This window comes from Tachysurus vachellii, chromosome 19, assembly GCF_030014155.1.
Source record: "Tachysurus vachellii isolate PV-2020 chromosome 19, HZAU_Pvac_v1, whole genome shotgun sequence".
Lineage (NCBI taxonomy): Eukaryota > Metazoa > Chordata > Actinopteri > Siluriformes > Bagridae > Tachysurus > Tachysurus vachellii.
The window spans coordinates 7,606,695-7,628,074 of record NC_083478.1 but is presented as its reverse complement, the minus strand read 5'-3'; the positions used below and the strand labels follow the sequence as shown (position 1 = coordinate 7,628,074).

General features: G+C 36.6%; 1 protein-coding gene across 1 annotated transcript; it reads right to left on the bottom strand.

Annotated features, from left to right (window-relative positions):
* Positions 1–341: 341 nt before the first annotated feature.
* On the bottom strand, positions 342–8,763 carry fam131c (family with sequence similarity 131 member C). The gene is made up of 6 exons (XM_060894300.1): positions 8,488–8,763; positions 7,142–7,212; positions 6,273–6,363; positions 5,435–5,668; positions 2,186–2,284; positions 342–676 (listed from the first exon to the last, which is right to left on the bottom strand). Exons 1-6 carry the CDS (start codon positions 8,516–8,518, stop codon positions 417–419), a joined length of 786 nt encoding a protein of 261 aa, XP_060750283.1. The 5' UTR covers positions 8,519–8,763; the 3' UTR covers positions 342–416.
* Positions 8,764–21,380: the final 12,617 nt, after the last annotated feature.

The following is a 21,380-nucleotide window of genomic DNA, read 5'->3' as shown; positions in this document are numbered from 1 at the left end:
AGAGCATATCATAGACCCTTCTGTCTCAACCACTGCAATTTTCAAATGCATTAGTGGGTTCTGAGGACATTTTTTATTTTATTTTATTTTTTTTTTGCCAACGAGGTGATTCAGTTCCTTTAAAACATCTGTCTTTACAGTTAATAGCATTTTATCCTGGTAAAAGACACCATCATTATATCTCATCAAAAATATCACTTGAAGATATGGCAAGGAGACTTATATGATCTATGTACATCTTCTGGGTAAGGCAATGACCTCTTCAGAGGTAGATCACTGGTGCTGCCACACAGACAAACAATTTTACAGCTCATACCACCATAAACCTTGACTAGGTCATATGAGGTAAGACATATACCCACTTTATTCCAGCTTTTTCAGAATCACATATCCTGCGTGGACTGGCATTCAGTTTTTCAGTCAATAAAGACCTCATCCTCAGAGCTGCTGTCTGCGTGTCGTACAGGGCCGTCGGCGGGCAACGTCCTCTGCTCCTGAAGGTAGTGCTGTGATTCCGGCTGAGATACAGAGCTACAGAAGAAGGGCTGGGGCGGCTGTGTAGTATTCAGAGAGCTGGTTTCAGCACTGGCTTCCATGTGTATGCTGTACAGGTGGTGTGGGACACCCAAGCTTCCTCCATCCATGAGAAACTGAGAGAGATACAGGCCCTCGTGGCCTGTAGAAAGATCATCCTTTCTGTATTAATGTATTATGAGTGACAGTTAAAGAAAACCGGCGTGGTTTCTAATATAATTTCCTAGAGATCCATGAAAAAAATCTATATAGGTTAATTAACTTCTACCAAAGAAATGAAATGCGTGAACACAACCAATTTTTTAAGTAGCTTTCGGTTACAGAAGAAAATGGACTACCAACAGATTATCGAGGCACAAAGAAAACAAGCATTGACTTTTTTATACACTGGTGCCTTAGTGATGTAAGCTTCCCCCGATTGTCCAAACAGAAGCAAGCTAAAGTCCATAATGTTTTATACCAAGCAAATATACCAGTAATAACAAACCCTGTACTTTTGATATCTATTTATTTATAGTTCCGTTTGAACCAGAGTAACATCTGCAAAGCAAGATTTTTAGCATAGAATAGCTAAAATAGCGTTCTTTCACCAGCCATCTTTGAATCGTTGCCTTTTACATTTGACTGGTATAAAGTGGTGACACTAAAGACTCCTTCAGTGAGTAAACGTAACTAAATGACTTATTTTTTAATCCATTTGTGTGAAATGCCTGCCATGTAAGTCCCATCTTAGGAATTCCTGGAAACTAAATAAAACAAGTGCTTTCATATAAGATACTAGATTATAAGCTGAGCTATTAGAGAAAATTATAATCAACACCTTCTGACCAATCAGATTCAAGCAGATTTAAGCACTAACTGTTCATGACACTGCCTTTGTGGATGTCTTCAGACCCGGGCTGATTTGCATTTGCATAAAAGCATATTTTAAAAGTAGACTAGAAACCATGTAAATCACTCTAAATGCATCTGCCAAATGTTGTTTTAAAAGCCTTCACCCTTCCACATATGTGGCACTTGATGAGAAACAGCACACAAATTGGATAATTGAAAATATGGCAAATAATGCACATCAAGTGCACTTCTTTTCCTGAAGAACGAAAGACGGAAGTATGAATAAAGAAACTAATTGCACTCAAACTCATTAGACTACTACATCTGCGAATCATCTCCTTTCTAAATGATGCATGAGTTTTACAGGGACATTTTCCACATCTATCCTTTTTTTCATTCAGGCAGCGGATTAATGAGTAACAGGAAAGGACATTATGATATACCTGTTTCTATCTGCATCACCAATCCATATGTCATCGTTATCCAACAAAATTCCTCACACAGACCATCATAATAATCATAGCATGATTGTATTACAGTCTCAGACAGGAACAGAATATAAATCTGTCAGTACAAGGGCCATGAGATATTAAGGTGTAGATAAAGAAAATGGCTTCTAACAGTTTCTGAGCAATTACAAACATATTATTTTATTTGCTTTATATCTTTATAGAAACAGCACAAAATAGGTCGTTTTATGCTGAAAGCTGATTTCAGGCTCATTCTGGTGCTTATTCAGTATTACACTTCTGTGTAGATGTACCTTACATAGTCTGTGGTACAGGACAATGTCATGGTGTATAGAGTTTATTCATACCTTGTAATTGGACTGTGCTTGTTGTAGCTCGGTCTGTGACCTCAGGTGAAGGCCATGCATTCATTGATGCTTCAGCTAGGGCAAACTGCTCAGCTACCCCTGCAAAAAGGGAACAGAACAAAATCAGGTGCGCGTTGGTGAGAACATTATATCTAACCTCCTGCCATAATTGTTTCAAATATGACAGACAAAAATACAAGGCCTTAAGATTAATTTCAGCCTAGACAGACAAACAGACAGACAGATAGTGGGGATGTAAGTACTATAAATATGAATACTACATTACTTTGAATGGACAGATGAACAGATGATGAAAAAAAAATCTCTGGTTTTCATCTCTGGTTTTCTCCTGATTTATCCAGGCTAAATTCCCAAAATAATTGCTTCATTGTGAACTGCTTCACTGTCTAGTGGACTGATAGTATGGCCAATGATCTTTTATGATCGTTTCTGGAAGCTAACAAACCTATAAACTAAAGTTGTATACGATATAATTCCGTGACATTTACGTGCTACTAACCTTTGTTTCACCTCACATGTAGTCATGAAGAGAAAAACATGTTTGGTTCCAAAGATTAACTTAACTTACTCAGTCATAGCTTGAGTCATATACAGATATAGATATACATATATAGATAATGGCACCTTGTTGTATCTCTAATAACTCCTTATAATAATAAATTGTTTTAATGTATTCTGCTTGGTACATCTGGCTGAAATATATTTAAATTATATAATTTTAACACTGTTTAAATGCAATGTTCAGCTAAACACTGTAAAACATAATAGCTCCATTACGTTATGTGAACTCATTTCTTCCCTTTAACTCCGACTATCATGCCAAGCTTTGGATTTTGACCTCAAGTTTATAAGTTTTCAAAAATGAATCTTGACTACTTTTGAGTTGAAACAAAGTTTAGATTGCTCATGTTTTTGAAGACATGCGTTTACATGCATACATGGCATGGTTTACAGTGTAGTTTCTCGGTTTTCACAGTGTTTTAGGGTGTAGTTTTCATAGTGCTCACAAAATCCACAAAGCAAAAAAGCTTTTTAAGTATCTAACACAATTAAATGTCCATAAGGCTTTACAACAGTGGTGTAATTATTCATACAGTTCCATTGATGACATTAGTACATTTTTAAATAAACAAAAATATTAATTAGCTGCTCAGGTTAAAGATGCTAATTCCAACAATGGTAGTAATAATTGAACTATTTGATTTGTGAGGGGGCATGGTGGCTTAGTGGTTAGCACATTCGCCTCACACCTCCAGGGTTGGGGGTTCGATTCCCGCCTCCGCCTTGTGTGTGTGGAGTTTGCATTTTCTCCCCGTGCCTCGGGGGTTTCCTCCGGGTACTCCGGTTTCTTCCCCCGGTCCAAAGACATGTATGGTAGGTTGATTGGCGTCTCTGGAAAATTGTCCGTAGTGTGTGATTGCATGAGTGAATGAGAGTGTGTGTGTGCCCTGTGATGGGTTGGCACTCCGTCCAGGGTGTATCCTGCCTTGATGCCCGATGACGCCTGAGATAGGCACAGGCTCCCCGTGACCCGAGGTAGTTCGGATAAGCAGTAGAAAATGAGTGAGTGAGTGAGAGAACTATTTGATTTTACTGTATATTACAGGGACTTTTTGCAGTAGGTAACACTTTACATTAAGGTTCTCTTAATTGACATTAATTAACACGAGAGTGATATGTCATTCTGCTACACTGTGGAGCATCTGTCACTATAACAAATTCCTCGCATGTGAAAACATGCCTGGCAATAAAGCTCTTTCTGACTTTGATTCTGATTCTGAACATGAACAAACCATGAACTATTTGAAATATTTGAGCACACACTGGCCGATATGAGCCAGCACTTTAATTTTGTTAATTCAAAACTGAAAAACAAGTTAAAATATTTACACCTGAAGATCGGAGTTATTAACATTCAGTAGAATGCTTTATTAAAAATGTAACTAACATTTTTTACTAATTTACTTATTTTTGATTGGATGAACATCAGTGAATGTAGGTGTATACAAATATGATTAAATACGTCTGGTTTGTTATTGGTTTGTTAATGCTGAGGTTCATGGTTTGCTCCTTTAAATTAATAGTAAATAATGTTAAAGGTAGGGTCTCCGATGTTTGAGAAATGCTTCAGAAAACTGAGTTGGGCGACAAACTAAACGAAAATCAAAACAAACGTGTAGCAACTGAGCAGAAAGGGGCGTGTCTTGTCAATATGGGCGGAGAGAGTGTTCAGTGCGCATGTGTGACATTAGCAGAAAGCGGTTTAAACATTGCCATGGAGGATAAAAACAAAGAAAACGAACAAAGGCTTACGATAAGGCAAGAAGTAGGACCCGTGTTAATATAGGATCAGCTTTCCAGCGCTGGAGAGAACCGAAGGAGCGGGAAGTTGGCTGCATATTCACAGATTCGAGTTTCCCGAGTCAATAACTCCTGAACTAAATGCTGTTACTACACAAATAACACCTCTTTTCTATCGTAGTAATGTAGAGAGGCAGCTAAAACCACGTATTGCTAATAACAGCATTTCGCTCAGGAGTTATTGACTCGGGAAACTCGAATCTGTGAATATGCGGCCAACTTTACTTAAGACGCCGATAGGTGAGTAACGTTGGTTTTGCTTTGTTTCACAGAACTAATATATGCCGTCCGTTGCATGATTATGCTTGTGTGTCATTTTTGCTTGTTTGTTTATCTGCAATCGTAGTGTTCTTCCCTTCAGCTATGATAAAGACACATTTCTTTCCATTGGTTGCCTGGGTTACGTATGTATGTGTGGGCGGAGCTATCAATAGAGGGGTGGGACCCATTTGGGTTAGGGGCGTGTTTGTTTTGGTGATTTCAAATGTCAACATTGGCTTTCAAACATCGGAGACCCCACCTTTAATATTAAAGGAACCTTAATATCAAGTGTTGCTGTTTAATATAACCTAAGAAAAAACCTAATGTTTATCATCAAACTATTTAGTGTAAAACAATATTTATTTAAAGATGCTTTATGCAGTGACTTATACAGATATATACAGATATATCCTGAATCGCATATGAAAATCTGGCAATAAAATCTTTTTTTTATAAAATCTGTACAAATAACAGTTAAAATAAATAAAGAAAACAAAAACTATCAACTATTCCTATACACTAGGATAATAACATTGATAATAAGATAGACTTATTACTAATAAGGGTGGGCTCTCCAAAATAAATAGAGATGTATGATGTGTTAACCTGCAGCAAAGCGTGCCTCCTTGATCTCATCAGTCAGATGGGAATAGAGCTGTTCATCCTCCTGCAGCGTGGCCCCCGCTCCTCCCCAGCCTCCTCCATCTCTACTCCAGCCACACCAGCCTCCTCTAGTCCCTGTCTCCCCACCCCAACCTTTCCACTCGATCAGGTGGGCCACCCGTCCCTGCGCCATCGCCGTTGGCTTGGTTATGTGCTCCTTTATAGTAGCAACCAGACCTGAGCAGAGTATGAGGAAATGAAATGGGAACAGAGACAAAATAAAAAATGGAGAATTTGTAGGAAATGTGAAGGGAGAATGTGAAAAAAAAGATATGAAAGTGGAAAATAGGATAAATACAAAAAAATGTCATTATCAGCCCTTTCAATTCATTGTCTTGGATGAAAGAGGTTCCTTTTATTTATGTGTGATTTATAAATAAGATTATTGCAACCAGTTAATCCAGACAGCATATTTCTCAGTTGCTGCACTTTTCCCAATATTACTACTCTGTAATATTGATTAGCTTTTGATTAACTCCATATTTATACACTCAGGATTAAAGGTTTAATGCTTGAAAGTTCAAAAACGACATTAGACATTTATCAGCTCCTGTAAAAAAAAAAAAAATTCCAGGAGAGAAAAATCAAGCAAAACAGGAGTCAAAGAGAAAGATAGAAAAATGCTAAGCTGCACTCATGAATACAATGTGCAATTGGTAAATAGATTATATTAGCAGCCTGTGGTCGAGACTGACTGGTTTTCCAAATTATATGAATGAAATGAATGAAGGATGAACAAAAATAATAAAGGAAGCAGTGACACAAGCAGATTTGATCTCACCAATCAGAGAAGATGTAGCCAGCTCCCCGATGTTATAGCCATTACCATTCTTCTTATCTGTCACTGAGCCATTATATGGCTGATGATTCCCCTAAATCAATAAAAAAATAAGCGCATAATAGTATATATTGTTTACTACACAACCCACAGTCAACTCTGGGATAAATGACACCCTTCGTGAAAATGAAAGCAGTAAAAACATAAAAAAAATAAATAAAAAAAAAATCAATAACACATACCATAAGAAATACATTAATAAATCCACAAATAAATTATTCATAATAACTAAAAAATTCACAAATAAAACACTGAATTTGGTCAACGGCAGCAACAGTTCCTGGATATTAATTCAACTTCATTGCTAACATTACACTGTTAATAATTTTGTCATTTGTTTTGAAAGAAAATACTGTTGTTGTTTTTTTTTTTTTTACGAAAAGTATGTTGTTACTGAAAACGTATTATGCATTCTTGAAAATTTTTATATTTTGTTTTTAGACAAATTTTGGACATTTGTTTGAAGTGTGTCAATAATTCTGAAGCGGAGTACACAAGGCTCCATAAATCACACAGCCAGAAACACTGATATTAAAGGCATATCAAGCCAAAAGTGCACAAAACAACACACTCACTCAACACTGTATCACAGGTAATAATGAGACACTCTAGTGTGTAAATGAAAGGAAATTTGCATGCAAGGAAATTGTATCAAATCAAATGTAAAGGAAGAATTGAATAAAGATGAGCCAAGCTGCACATTGATGATGATTGATGATTAATGATAGAAAAAAAAATATATATAATGCATTTCACTGAGTTAACATCCTAACCCATTTGGATTTGCTTATGAGGCTGAAATATAGATGAACCTTGGCAATGGGCTGTCCTTCTGTCCAAGACTGGAGCTCTCCCATGGGATGCTGCTGGCTACTTTGAATCTCTGCAGAAGAGCAAACATGTTGTTGTTAGTTGTACGCATGATAATCTGTTTGCATGCATTGAGTGTGCATGCAACCTCCTCAGCTTCTTGAGTTCGAACCGAAGCAGATTGATTGGAAACAGTCCTGTTGCTTCCATGTTGCCATAGCAACAGACAAGTGTCTTGACAACCCATCCCTGGGGATCCCCTGGTGTGCAGGGTTTGGTTCCTGTCACTGGCCCTACTTCACTCAGTCAGGACCTTATCAAAGACATCTCATTTCAGTCTTGGGTCTCTCTGGACTCCTTGTGCTACCCGAGGACTCGTACATTAAAGTGCCATGATGGACACAATGTGTAGTCTGTGCAGTGGCGTACAGTCAGCATGACACTCTGACCACCTTTCTCATACATTATGCATCAGTGGTGACCCTGGCATTTAGCATGCTGCACTATGCTTCAACCACAGCGCAAGCAGACACACAAAACACTCACCAGGCAGACCTTTTTTGAATCAAACAACCATTTAATTTGAAGACATGTAAAACATCAAGACAGCTGACCCTACATCTGTAAATGTTATTAGATGCATAGCCATTTTGAACCTATCTCCCTTTTTCAAAGGATTTCCATCTCGTGCAACAAAGTCGGATGAACACAGATGAACAGAGGGCTTCTATCATCTGATGATCCGGATAGAGTGTGAAGCCCTAAGAGACTTTACCTTTATCTCAGCCAGTGTAGCTGCTCTGGGAGAACCTCTATCACAACACACACTGCTGTTACCCATACAAAACCAGGTCCTCAGTTCTGCAAGTTTAATTACCGGCAATAATCCTTCATCAGACAAACACACACACTCTGGTGGAACACAGCTGTGATGTAGAGTAACAGTACAAGCTGCATTAACATGAGACAACATTCTCAATCCTGATGTCTCTCTCTTGTCCATTCACTTATGCTCAGGATGACATAAAAATTACACATAATTGATGGTTTTTGTAAAGCTTTATATCTACCACTGATATATATATATATATCTTTATTGATTTTCAAAATATTTTTGTATAATTAATCCCAATGATATGATAATCCTATATGATAAGAAACAGTAATAAAGTGTCCATAGTTATTGTCTGTGGATTTCAGGATGCACACAGGACTATTAGACCAACTCATCAAAACAATAAGTAGACACACATCCTCGATATAATTGAAACCTTGGAGATAACGCAAAAAGTAAACAACAGAAAAAACTGATAGCAAAAAGACAGACATTATATAGACCAAAACTGACCTTGATGACCTTTGCAAAGGCAGGCGCCCATGGTGTCCCTCAGACAGGTAATTATCTGTTCACCATGCTGAATGAAGGAAGGAAGACTAGAGAAAGATCAGAGGTAAGACAGAAAGCTTCACAGATGGAGGTATCAAGAGGGCAAAAAAGAACTTGATGCTTGTCCGATAGAGGAAAGCACTTCCTGCCATCTGTGAAGCTAAAAAAGCTGGGGGAATAGTATGATAGAGAGAGAAGGAGAGAGAAAGAGTGAGAGAGAGAGAGAGAGAGAGAGAGAGAGAGAGAGAGAAAAGAGGAAAAATCTGAGGCAGGCTGCCTGCTTGTTCAATGTTCCTCCCTTTAACCCCTTCTCCTCCTCCTTTCTATGCCCTCTCTCTCTCTCTCTCTCTCTCTCACTCACACACACACACACACACACACACACACACACACACACACACACACACACTCTCTCTCTCTCTCTCTCTCTCTCTCTCTCACACACACACACACACACACACACACACCTCCACCCTTTACATGCTAGAATTAAGACCCTCACACACTTACTGAACCAAAAAGATAAAGGCAGTGCAAATTCTCCTAGAAAAGAAAAGATGTTTGTGCAATAAAACACTGCATACTTTTAAAATCTGACCAATAACGTTATAAAATAAACAAGACAAATGAAAAGATTTCTCAGATTAATAGAGTAAACAAAACGAAGACACTGCAGTAAACATGTTTATGGTGGAAAACATTGCCAATAGTGAACGACTGCCAGCTGATCTGCAGCTTTCTGCTGCCCTCTAGTGTCAGCGCGGTTTTCTGGCTGATCAGAGACTCCAGATTCACTAGATGATGGAGCTTCATTATGAAATGAAGAGGAACCCGAGAAGCACAAAAATAGTATCAGTTATACACGTGCATGCTCTGTCTACAAACATCCGGTTCCCCTGCAATGATCAGCAACAGGCAGGACTTTTAAACGCAATCACAGGAGACGCTGATTACACTGATGTTCTAATTAAAGCTCACACAGGAAATGAATTATGTCATTGTACCGGGTTTCCGTTCCACGTGCAGACGATTATCATTTGATGTAAAAAAAAAAACACACACACACACACACACACATTATAAATTCTATATACACAGAAATGATTAAACATCAGCCAGAGGAGACATTCAATATCCATGATTGCAATGTTATCTCTGTAAGAAAAGATAATTGTGTTTAAAATGAACAAATACTTTTTGGGAGGTAACTTTTGAATCCATGCTTAACTTTTACAGTTCTGTCATTTAGCAGACTCCCTTATTCAGAGTGACTTACAATTTATACAACTGAGCAATTGAGGGCCTTGCTCAGGGGCCCTACAACAGTGGCAGCTTGGCGGACATGGGATTCGAACTCACAGTGGGATTTTAACTCACAAACTTCCAGTCAGTAGTCCAACGCCTTAACCACTAGGCTACCACATCCCTTAGGATATATAGATATATGGTCTTAGGTCATTTATGGGTAAATAATCAAACATATGCATGCACGGGGTAGCTGCACATAATTAAACTGTGTATACATATTGCGTATGTATATACACAACTGTATAATTGTACACACACACACACACACACACACACACACACACACACACACACACACACATACATGCAATTACAACCTTTTTAAATCCTTTCTCTGTGCAATATTGAAAAACGAGTGTTATTTCAGCTGTCAATTATTTTATTAGCTTACTAATGTTAGAAAATGATACTATTAGTGATCAAAGTTTTATTACATACAATCTCTCAGCTGTCCACAACCGTATCATTTATCATTTTGTAGCTCGATTAGGAAAGGAACCAAAATGCGAAATGTTGCAAATATGAAATGACACCCTGATAGCTGTGAATTCTTTACAAATGATTTATATCATGGTACGAAAAACAGAATGTAGAGTATATTGACATAACACAGACAGTGCTCAACCTTTTCCCCATCCTGTGTTGTCATAGCAACCACCCAAAGACTTACTCCTCTTCTAGGAGTGTGAGACGAGAGAGGAGCTGGAGTACATGTTAAAGAGGATACAATGATTAATATGCAAGCATAAAGTGCTAATAAAAGCTCTCTATTTAACCCTTATATTGTTCATGAGTAAATGGGAAATTGGGGGTGGAAATATGTTGATAATTGATAAAAAGAAAAAGTTAAGATTACATATATGTATAAAATATGTTCTGTAATTCATTAATTCATCAGAAACCCCAAGCAACATTGGTGATGATTAGCTTATGTTTAGATAGCTCAATAAGCTGATATTAGCTTAGCAGTTAATTAGTTATTTAGTTAGCTAGACTAACAAATAAAAATCTGTAAGTCTGTAGTATAAAAGCACAAATAAAATAGTGCTCTGTGGCACTAACTAACTATTTCCTGTAAAATGTAGTCACTGGCACAGTTGCCAGTAATGTGCTTTTATATTTACAGTAAATAACTGTAATACATATTTAGAGTAAAGCATTGAAATTCTCAATATTTTTTAATATGCCTATTTTAACAATGGAGGTTGTCACAAAGCAGCTTCCGAGGAATCTAAAAATTCAGAATAAAAATGCTAAACTTATATTTGTACCTAATGAGCAAGCAAATATCTTGATAACATATAATTGAGTAAATTCCTTTATTTATCGTAAGCTGGAAAAAGGATGGTTAATGCAAGGCATGGTTAAATGCTGGGATTTGAAAACAACACATTAGACATGACACTGATCTGTAACTCAGTGATTCATTTATTGATACCATAAATAATTCTCCTCCAACACTGAATTAATTCAAACACTAAAAGATGAATGTTAGTGTTTTATGTAACCAGATTTTCTACTAGCATTGAAACTCAAACAAGGTTTGTATTTAGCTAATATAGTCAGAAAAAGGGGACAAAAAGAGCATAAAAATGACAAGCTGAAACCTTGTTTTATAAGAAACCTTTGCTGCTACTGATATTTTAAATCTACTAATATAATAAAATCAGCCAGGATCTTAATATGTATCAAAAAAATATATAAAATCTATTTTTATTCATATAACAGGAATCAGGAATAAACAAAATGCGGAGAAAACATCTACAAAAAATGTAATCTAAAGTGAACAATACAGACTCAGAAATAAGTGTTTAACAAAAAAAAGTTAAGAATATTAACAGAAAACTGAGGTAGAATTAAAGTGAAATTAATCAGCATTAAGCAGTATTAACAGGTTTATTTTGTCATTCTGTTCTTTCTTTTTATTATTTTCATATTTTTCCGTATGGGCGATCTGAAAAGTTGCCCTCACAAAGTATTTGGCACTATAAATGAATCAATCTTTTCTATAACTGGCATAGAGATGGTACGTGAGGTAAGAGAAGGTTATATATAATAATATCTGGTAAATAGTTTGACAAATTACAAAGGCAAAACAAGCAAGCACTTCTTAATTCATTCATTAATTAATCTATTTGGTTAAATTTAATCTTTATTTGTTTGTGTATGTCTTCGATTCTCCTGAAGATCTCTTATTGTGACTCATCTCACATAATTTATCCTCCCACAGTGTTGCAGGTTTCTAATTAAAACAATATTCACCCTCATAGCATGACACATTTGTAAAAGGCATATGGAACATCAGGAACCAATTTAAGCGTAGTTAAGTCTTCTGAATCTGTCAGGATGACACTTTGGATCTTTCCTCCCAAAAAAGGCCTAACTTTAAAAAGGCAGAGCCAAAACAGAAATTAAAAGTAATCCATATCAACAGATACAGTAACACCACAAGAATTTCGGACTTTGAAAGCCAGTATCAGTATGAGTTGTAATCCCCAGGGCAATGCAAGAAATCACAAGCAGGCACGGAATACATGTAATCTGCTACCAAGAAAAAAAAACCCTCCTACACATGGCATCTTGGCAAAAAATATACATAAACAGAGATAAAAGAGATATAGTGTTTGCATGATTGGACCAGGGCCTGGAAGTAGGTATAGAATTTGTTATGTTTATTTCACTCAATCTGTAACTTGATGCAACAGTGTGGTGTCTAGAGGACAGAGTAAATAACTAGATAGACTTTCATAACGTAACATTCGCATGCATGTTTTCACATAATCTGTGCTGATATAAGTTATCACATTCATCAAAGATCCTTGAGGCTCAAATAATAAACTCCTGAATTTTCCTTTTATTCTTCTTCTTCTTCTTTTTTTTTTTTTTTTTTTTTACAATAGACTTACAATTGAATATAGTGACTAATCCTATGTTTTCCTAAGTTAGAATATAGCAGTATACCACGGGCAGATTGATTAATAGCAGAATGATTAATAAGTGGTACATTCCTTATTGTTTAACTTTAGTAGCAGCTTATTAAGCGGTTAATTCTGTTCCACATTTCTAAACATGAGGAAACCACATTATATACATAGCTGTTCTTTTGGGAGCCATTCAAAAAAAATTAGTGGGCAACCATGAGGGTTCGGCTTACAAATGAGCGCCGCTCAAAACCCACCGAGGTATTCATTTGGAGGATAAAGCAGATTTTCTGTTTCCTGTGGATGACTTCACATAATTGGGGGGTATGTAACTAAATCTAAGGTGTAGTAAATATTGCCTAAATTGCGACTGTGCGCAAGCCTTGGTCTGAACATGTTCACTACACTTGCATACCATTGTTTAGACTTTTTCTGTTTCAGCTAAATATCAAATTCATCTAAACACTTCAATCACACAACTCTGTATATGTTCAGCACTGAGACTGAGATACAATTCTCCTCCAAAGGAATATGTGAATCCGGCCAGTCATGATTGTTATTATAGGCAACTATACAGAAACAACTATTCCACACATGTTCCTGCAAGCACAAGTTCCGTCATTTTCCCTGGTTTGTGGATCATTAGAACAAATAAATAGCTCTATAGAAATAACTTTTCCTGACATAAAGTCATCGAGCTTCACAGCTGGGTTTCCAACTCTTTTTTAACCCACAATACCTAATCAACATTTCCACACAGCTAAAATGGGTTTGCTTTTTAGGATGTGCTCTGCAGTCACGTTCGACTCCTCTGGTTTGGAGAGTCCCTTATTTCTGTGTCCCCACTTGGTTTACATAGTTCTGACACCAAAAATAACACAACTGAAGCAATAATCCATTTTAAAGGCCGTGTCAGTGGTTATTACTCCGGAGAGGCTGTTATATACACAACTCAGCAGCCAAGAGCCATGTGAAAGGCAGAAGGTTAACTCCCTCGCAGAATAAGATGAAATCTGTACAGAGAACTTTCTGTCTAAGTAATGCTTCCCTGTCAAAATAATTCTTTGTCATTAAGCACTGGAAAAGTCTTTTACTGTTTCATGGCAGCATTTCTGTCTCAGAAGATTAGAGGTGATGGAGCAATGTATATTTTTGAAAGAATGCATGAAGAATGGATCAAACTTCAAAGGGTCTGGTGAAATTAGTTAACCTAGCTGGGACAAATTAGAAGGGGTGGGAAAAGAAAACCGAAGCCATAAGCTTGTAAAATGGGAAACAGGTGACGAATTAATAACTGGAGGTTTTGTGCATTGTGATCTGTTTAGTTCGCTTCTGTTTTATGATACAGATAAAGAAAATTGTGGTTTGAGGTCATGCCAAAAAAAAAAAAAAAAAAAAAAAAGATTGAGAGAGAGAATAAGGGTAATGATTGTAGACTATACTAGCCTAGTGAGAAATCACTTTTATGTCAGCTCCATTTTATTCCCTCCCTGAGCATGTTCCCACATGTCTCTTACATCACCTCCAATCCATCTCCAGTTTTGCAGAGAAACTTCAGGGGATTTCTAACCTGCAAACTGGCTGCTAACACACTAACCCCAAACAAAAAAAAAAGATTACTTCTAATAATCGAGTCACTGCACATTTTTCATTCAATGCTGCTTCCTTATCTGTCATGACTTCATTTATTTGAATGTTAAGTGCATTTCCTTTTAAGTGCAGCCTGATCTGGTTCAGCAGTAAACATTGTGAGATGTGCCTTTGTTATCCAGGCTTATTCACACACCGCAGGCACACCACAAACTCAGGTTCCCCAATCCCAAGAGCAATAAATCCCTACAATTGTTAATTCATTTTTTATTCATTTACTTCCTTGTAGAAGACACCTTTTTGTTTTTTTGGCGTTTTTTTTTTTTGTTTTTTTTTTTTTTGGGGCACATATTTAAAGATTCAAAGATTTGCTTTAAAAAAAATTACTTATAGAAAGAGTTTTCACTTTTCACCGGTCATTAAAAGCAGATGTCAAAAGGTTTGATTACTGTCTAACAGCTGCAATGCTTGCTGAGTTAATACATTCTTAATCTTTATGACTGATTCATTAAAATTAATTATTAACATTACTTTAATAAATACTATTTTTTTATATATATATTTATCTTCAAATTTAAATGAAGGTCATTTAAAAAATAATTATGAACAAAAACTTATGACAAACAGTGTAATATATATAACAAACAAACAACATTTTTCAGCCTTTTATAATATTAAAAAATATCATTTTACTTTCAGTAACATATCTATATTGATAATCCTAAAACAATCCTAATCCTAATCCTTTTCAAGTTAGTTCATTTTGAACAAAAATGCTAAAATGTAGGGTGTTCAATATTGTATGTAACCACTTTTCAATAAATTTCATGAGTCTCTAATCACAGAATCTGTGAATCAGAGAATCTGTGAATTACTTACATGAACAATTTTAGTCTTTATGGACATTGTTCTGTAAATCTCATACTAGATAACAGTCATCAGTCAGGTGAAGACAGGGGGTCAGTTCTTTAATCGGTCATCAGTGAGACCTTTTCTGGCTAGCCAAGCAGTGGAGCATTGTCCTGCATAAATATAAAAATCCTCTTGAGCGTTGCTGACCTCTTCTTGTATCAATGTTTGAAGATTGTTACCTTCGCTCTGCAACCTGAATAGGTCTAGTTGTTAATGATTGCAGCTCACACCATCACCCCTTCTCAACCTTCCAGACTCCTCACTCAAAGCTCACTCGTCTGCTCCATCAAGAATATTCTCATCTCATCTGTCCTTAAGACCTTCAAAAAACCAGCCTTAAGGTATTGCTTAGCCAAATCTTGACTCACGTGCTTGTGGACATCATGTTTCAGCGTGTACTTCTTATACTTCAGGATATTCTAAGAAAAGTGGATTTGCAGGACCTGCTGGCACTGAAGGCTCCTTGAGGCATCATGTTTAATTCTGCACAAGGCTATTAGTCTGCAATGTTTCCTCCTAATATCTTTTTGGCTCATTTTATTGTTTGTACACACGTGCATATAAAGTGTGACTCACTTTAAACCACACCTGACAATGCAAGTAATTATAACACCTGACAATGCCATCACCAGAGCGTAATTAGACTGTGGTTTGGAATAAGAATAATGTGCTCGCAAATAATACATGATGACAAAACTCATTCATTCATTTGTATCCATAGCAGTTTTATCTTCCTCGGACTGCCATTGAGGAATGGGACTTTTTTTTTTGGGACTGATTTCTAATTTTTTTTATCTTATTTTATATAGCAATTTCATTAAAAAATAAAAAAAAATCAGCACTTTAAATATAATATGTAAAATTTCCAGCCCTGAGGATGTAATATATTAATATAACAAAATCTATGAAACAATATCTATCATATCTAAATTATACTGATGGTTTTTAGAGGTGTAAATGACCAGAATCCTGTTAGCACATCTTGTGCACCACCTTTCGGACTTCAAAAAGTTGTTGTTTTTTTTTTAAACATTTTCTGGATTGTCTTTTATAACAGTATAATTCTGAATGTTGGATAGGAATGGAAGAATCCAATCTATTTTTATACTTATCAGCAATCAGGCCACAACCAAATATCTTTGGGAATGATAATTTCACTTGTTCTATAAAATCTGAAATTACTTTAATGGGAAAAAACCCTCAGATTGTAAATAATTGACAAAAAAAAGGATATTTTTCCTTAGATTTCTTATGAAATCCCACCTCAACCTTAACCTTTAAAACTTCAACAATTGTTCAGTTTAAATAACCAGTAAACACAGCTGTAGCCTAAACACATTTTAAGTGTTTTCAGCATATTTAAGACTATAAAACTTGAACCCTTTTAAGTGACAGTAATAAGGGACTGCTGAATGTCATCCACACTTTTGTGGACACAGCATGTGGAAGAGGTTTAGTTTTTAAAAAAAAAATCCTGTGCAGTGGTTCATGCCCTCCTGCATGTGTTTTACACCCTTTCCCCCTCATTCATTTCATTTCCTCTTTTTTTTCGGTTATTTGTTCACTAGGCTGAAGACCCTCTGGCCATCCAGCACCATATGATGACATGAGCACCTCATATTATCGCTGTCCACACAACTTGGACTGCTATTTGTTGCCTGCAGGATGCATGGTTATTCAAGGCTCAACTAAAAGGAAATTGCATTAATCTGAAACAGGACTGGAGCGACTTTCCTGGCCCTTTCTTAAAGCAGTACCAGAGATGGGACCACCTCAGCTGCAGTCCTTACACAGGATGAATAGCAGACCTCAGTAGCCTTAGGGGCAGACAAAACCCTCTTTCCATATGCAGCCTAATTGGTTTAATTACTGTAATTATCTGCTGGGGTTCACGTTGCAGAGGCAGGAACGATTAATGGCCTCTGAAACACATGTAGACAGCAAAAAAAAAAAAAAAAGGATGAAGAACCAGTGCAGATTGCAAGTAGAGAAGTGATAAAGTTTGAAAAGACTGTCACAGACTCTGAGGGACGTGAAAACCAAAACCAGATAGAGAGACCAAGACAGAGAAAGATACTGTGTAGAAAAAAAGACAATTTATGACTTTAAAAGCCAAAATGGCTTGCAGGCTTTGCATATGCTTTGTTTAAACCAAACCGTTAAGAGAAATATAAATAAAGACAGGAGTTTCTTGTCAAGGGGCCGTGCTCTCTGTATATCACCATGAGTTACTGCATAGTGCTCTGGCAAATGTTCAGAGCCTAACATTTTTAAGGTAAACAAAAAAGGCACTAATATATTTTTGCTCCTACTTCCCAATCTGCTCTGTGCCAATGTGCACACTTTGTAAGGTAAAACCAAATGAGCAGCTTTTAGTAACTGATTGTGTTCTTGTATTTCTGAGTAATTTGTGAGTCTGAGCTCTGTTTCACGTGTCTTTTAACCAAGAAGAATAATTGTAGCTCTTTCTTACAAAGCAATAGCATTATTTTATTTGCTTCAAATTAGTGTAAAAACAGTCCTATACACAGGTCTACACAAACTGTAATCTAATCTTATATGTTTTATGTATTCTGCATTACTGGGTCAGTTTCAACATTTTAGATTTCTACTTTTACAACAAAAGCTTAATATTACAGGAAAATGTTTGTATGTCAGTAAAGATATATTACACAATAGATCACAGACCAAAAATTAATGAATGCAGGTTGTGAGGGATTACCTGCAAAACAGAAGCAAGTATGAGAGTCATAGTCTGTAGAAGAATTGTGGTGGGTTCTGCAGAAGCTTAGAAAAACAGACAGGCCAGTATTCTCAGAAAATTGTATAAAATCTACCTGACTTTACTGATGCGTGATTGAAGGCAAAGCATTGGCACCATTAACATTCTCGTTGCAATGCTTTGAAAACAAAAATAGCTTTTACATTTTAAAATGATTAAATTGATTTTACATTTCTGGCATTATTTAAAGCATGAGGACTATGTCCTTATGTTAATTCAGATCAGAATTATACAAACACAAGATACAAACAAGCTTTGAACAGTGATCCCTGGTCTGATATTGAGCTCAAGTTACTGCCTGTGAGGACTTTCGCATGTTCTCCCCATGCACATGTGGATTTCTTCCAGGTTCTTGGTTTTTCTCCCACTGTCCGAAGATAATCAGTATGTGGATTGGGTATGCTAAATTGCCCTTAGCTTTTGAATATGCATGTTGCCCTGAAACCCTCCTTGTGCCCAGTGTTATCAAGACAGGCTTCAGATCCATTGCAAGATGAATGAATTATCTATGTTTACTGAATGGTCTCCAGTTTATATTTAAAAATGCCAAAGGCTTTTTTGGACAGCAGAGAAGAAGCTCATTCTACCACCCACCTTGACACAGGAGAAAGTCTTACACTTCCTTACACTCCTTTAGCAAATGTATTGAGCAAAATGAACGATCTAAATTGTGCATATTTGATTTTCAGACAAATTAGACATTGCAAATCTTCCATTAACATTTCAGTGAACTTGAATCCTTCAACAATAATGTGTTCCAGGATCAACATCCCTTTTTTCCCTTGAGGCACTGTGGTAAAGCTTAGTAAATTAACCATGATCCTGAATTTTGTTGTTGTTTCCACAGCCTAGTGAGCCATACGATGACTAAATACTTATGAGAAAACTTGGTTAACCTTCTCACTCATGTACCATTATGGAATGTTTTCTCATTTTGATTCATTGTAGAATCAAAGCTTACATTGTGTGAGCGGAAAAAGGCAAGAAAAATACGCCACCTAAGTATGTGTGGAGCTAATTAACTGATTGAATTTTCTTAGTATGGTAATGAAAATGCAACCATTTATCCACTTCTTTAGGGAATGAGCAAATTGGGGCATATTACTACAGCATGCTAGAAAATAGTAACTAAAGGACTAAACCTGAAATGTACATACAGTTAATCAATCCATCAAATGTCCCTGTTGCAAAATGAGCAGATAAGATATGGCATGTTAATAGATAAACTTATCAAAGGCACATTCACCAGACTGTAGTTAGAGCGCAATAGCATGGATATTGCAGTGTAATAAAAGAGCAAGTGACATCTCCACTAAAACACACACACACATGCACACGCACACGGACTTGCACACACACACACAAAACAAACTAGCTATTGTGTACTTATTATTCTTTAGTGCCAGTACTCACCATATACAAATGAACACTGCCCTACTTTTATTATACAGCCATAACTAGATCAGGAAAGCAAATTATCACAGAAATATCTGTTTTTAATATGAGTTGTGAAAGGATGTTTATTTAAAAATGAAACAGATTTGACAAGTTACTTAACTAAAATGTTATACTATATTTTGGAACCTAAAACACAGAGAATGAGTAAAAGTCGGAGATTAATGGAGGTTGAAGAGAATTGTAAGGAGAGAGAATGAGAAATGGAGGGAGAAAAGCTTGGAGAAGATGGACCAATATAGGCCCAAATTGGAGGATGTGTTTTTGGTCAGAAAGCCATCTCTAAAATTAGCTGGGATGTAAATTCCACAATCCCGCTGGCTTTGGAAGCTTATGTGAGAAAGGAGTACTACAGAACAGAAAAAAAAAATAGGTAAAAGGGCAAAATCGGACCTAAACAAAATCATGTACAGTAGCATAAAGACATTTAAAGTAGTACAAGGTTCAATAGCAGGGCTGTTTTCTAAATGACAAGAAAGAAAGGAAAGCCAAAAAAATGAAAGCCTCAGGCCCCACACAAGCCAGTCCGCAGTGAAAGCACAACCATATGTCCAACACTCGAGACACCCAAGCTCAGGCTTCGACACAGTCGGCACACATGCTATTGTGGCTAGTAGTTTGAGCTTGGAGGAGTCGCAAGCACACACCCACACGTTCATAGAAAAGTACGCAGCATTAAACCCACAGACATTAAAACTCCAGCCAAGCACAAAGACTTCAGTTTTCATGTACTTACACATGCATTGATTGCTTTCATTGGTTAATACATGAAAATCAGGGCTCCTGGCTGCTTTTATAGCTCCCCCCTTTACTCCCCGTCCTAACCATAGGCAAACAGAAACACATCTAACCACATGAGACACACAGTATGGAAAAACAGATGATGGAAAATCTCAACATAGCTCTGGTTTTGGGTCTCCAACTCAAAGGACAAGTCATTTTAGGGACCTGCGATTGGGCACATGGATGAAACTATCACAGAGCCACGGGCGCTCGTGCAGACATAATGGCGAGAAATGAAAAGCAGGCGTCTTGTTCCCATGTTCCATTATCCACCTGATTAACTTCTTTGCAGTTGTTTCTAGATTTTCCATCTTATAGATGGATCCAAATATTTACATTCTTTTTTCCCTCCTCTGAATTTCTCACCTTATCTGAAGAATGCATTAGTGACATAGTCGCCAAGATTGTTCAAGAGCAGCTGATAAGCCCAACGCAGGCACCAGGAAAGTCTTTCTCAGACCAGAATCAGACATTAACCTTGAGGAGGTGAAACTGCCCTCATTTCAATATGAATCTCAAGTAGCTGATTAAACAAGGTTGTTTTATTACCTTGGAACTATGAACACTAATGTCATAACAGACATTAGAACAGACCCCAGTGCTGTTTATTTATTGTGTCTAATCAGAAGCACCAGGCTTAAATTCCTGTAACCACAATCACAGGTATATATTAACCTTTTGTTGATTATATGCCATGGTTTCAATAGTACTAACTAATACACAGAGAATTATATGTAAAACAAATAGATTTTTTAAGTGCTGTTATTTATCAAAGAAATATAAAGAAGTCTTCAGGAAAGAAATATTCAATCAGTGTCAGCTTTGTTGAAGTAAAGCTGGTCCTTTAAGTTTTTCACCAATGAAGAATGCCTTCCGGCTGGAGGACCTTGCACTTTCTCAGTTATGTGACAAGCTGCATTTTTTTTTCATCTTATCAAAGCCAAGAGAAAAAGAAAGAGAGGCTGGTGAAGGAATGACTGTACAGCTATTAGAAGTGGAAGGTAGAACGAACTTGAACAAGGGGTAAAAATATATCCTTTTTTATATATATAGACCTTAGCAAATATATTGATATGGTGTATAATGAATTAAACACTTCAGGA

What these genes read in the sequence shown, in the direction of transcription:
- fam131c (XM_060894300.1), bottom strand. Translation starts at nt 8,518, where the DNA reads ATGGGCGCCTGCCTTTGCAAAGGTCATCAAG. An exon ending in GGCTACATCTTCTCTGATTG is followed by an intron (nt 5,669 to 6,272) that starts GTGAGATCAAAT and finishes TACTCTGCTCAG; the next exon opens with GTCTGGTTGCTACTATAAAG. An exon ending in AAGCACAGTCCAATTACAAG is followed by an intron (nt 677 to 2,185) that starts GTATGAATAAAC and finishes ATCTTTCTACAG; the next exon opens with GCCACGAGGGCCTGTATCTC.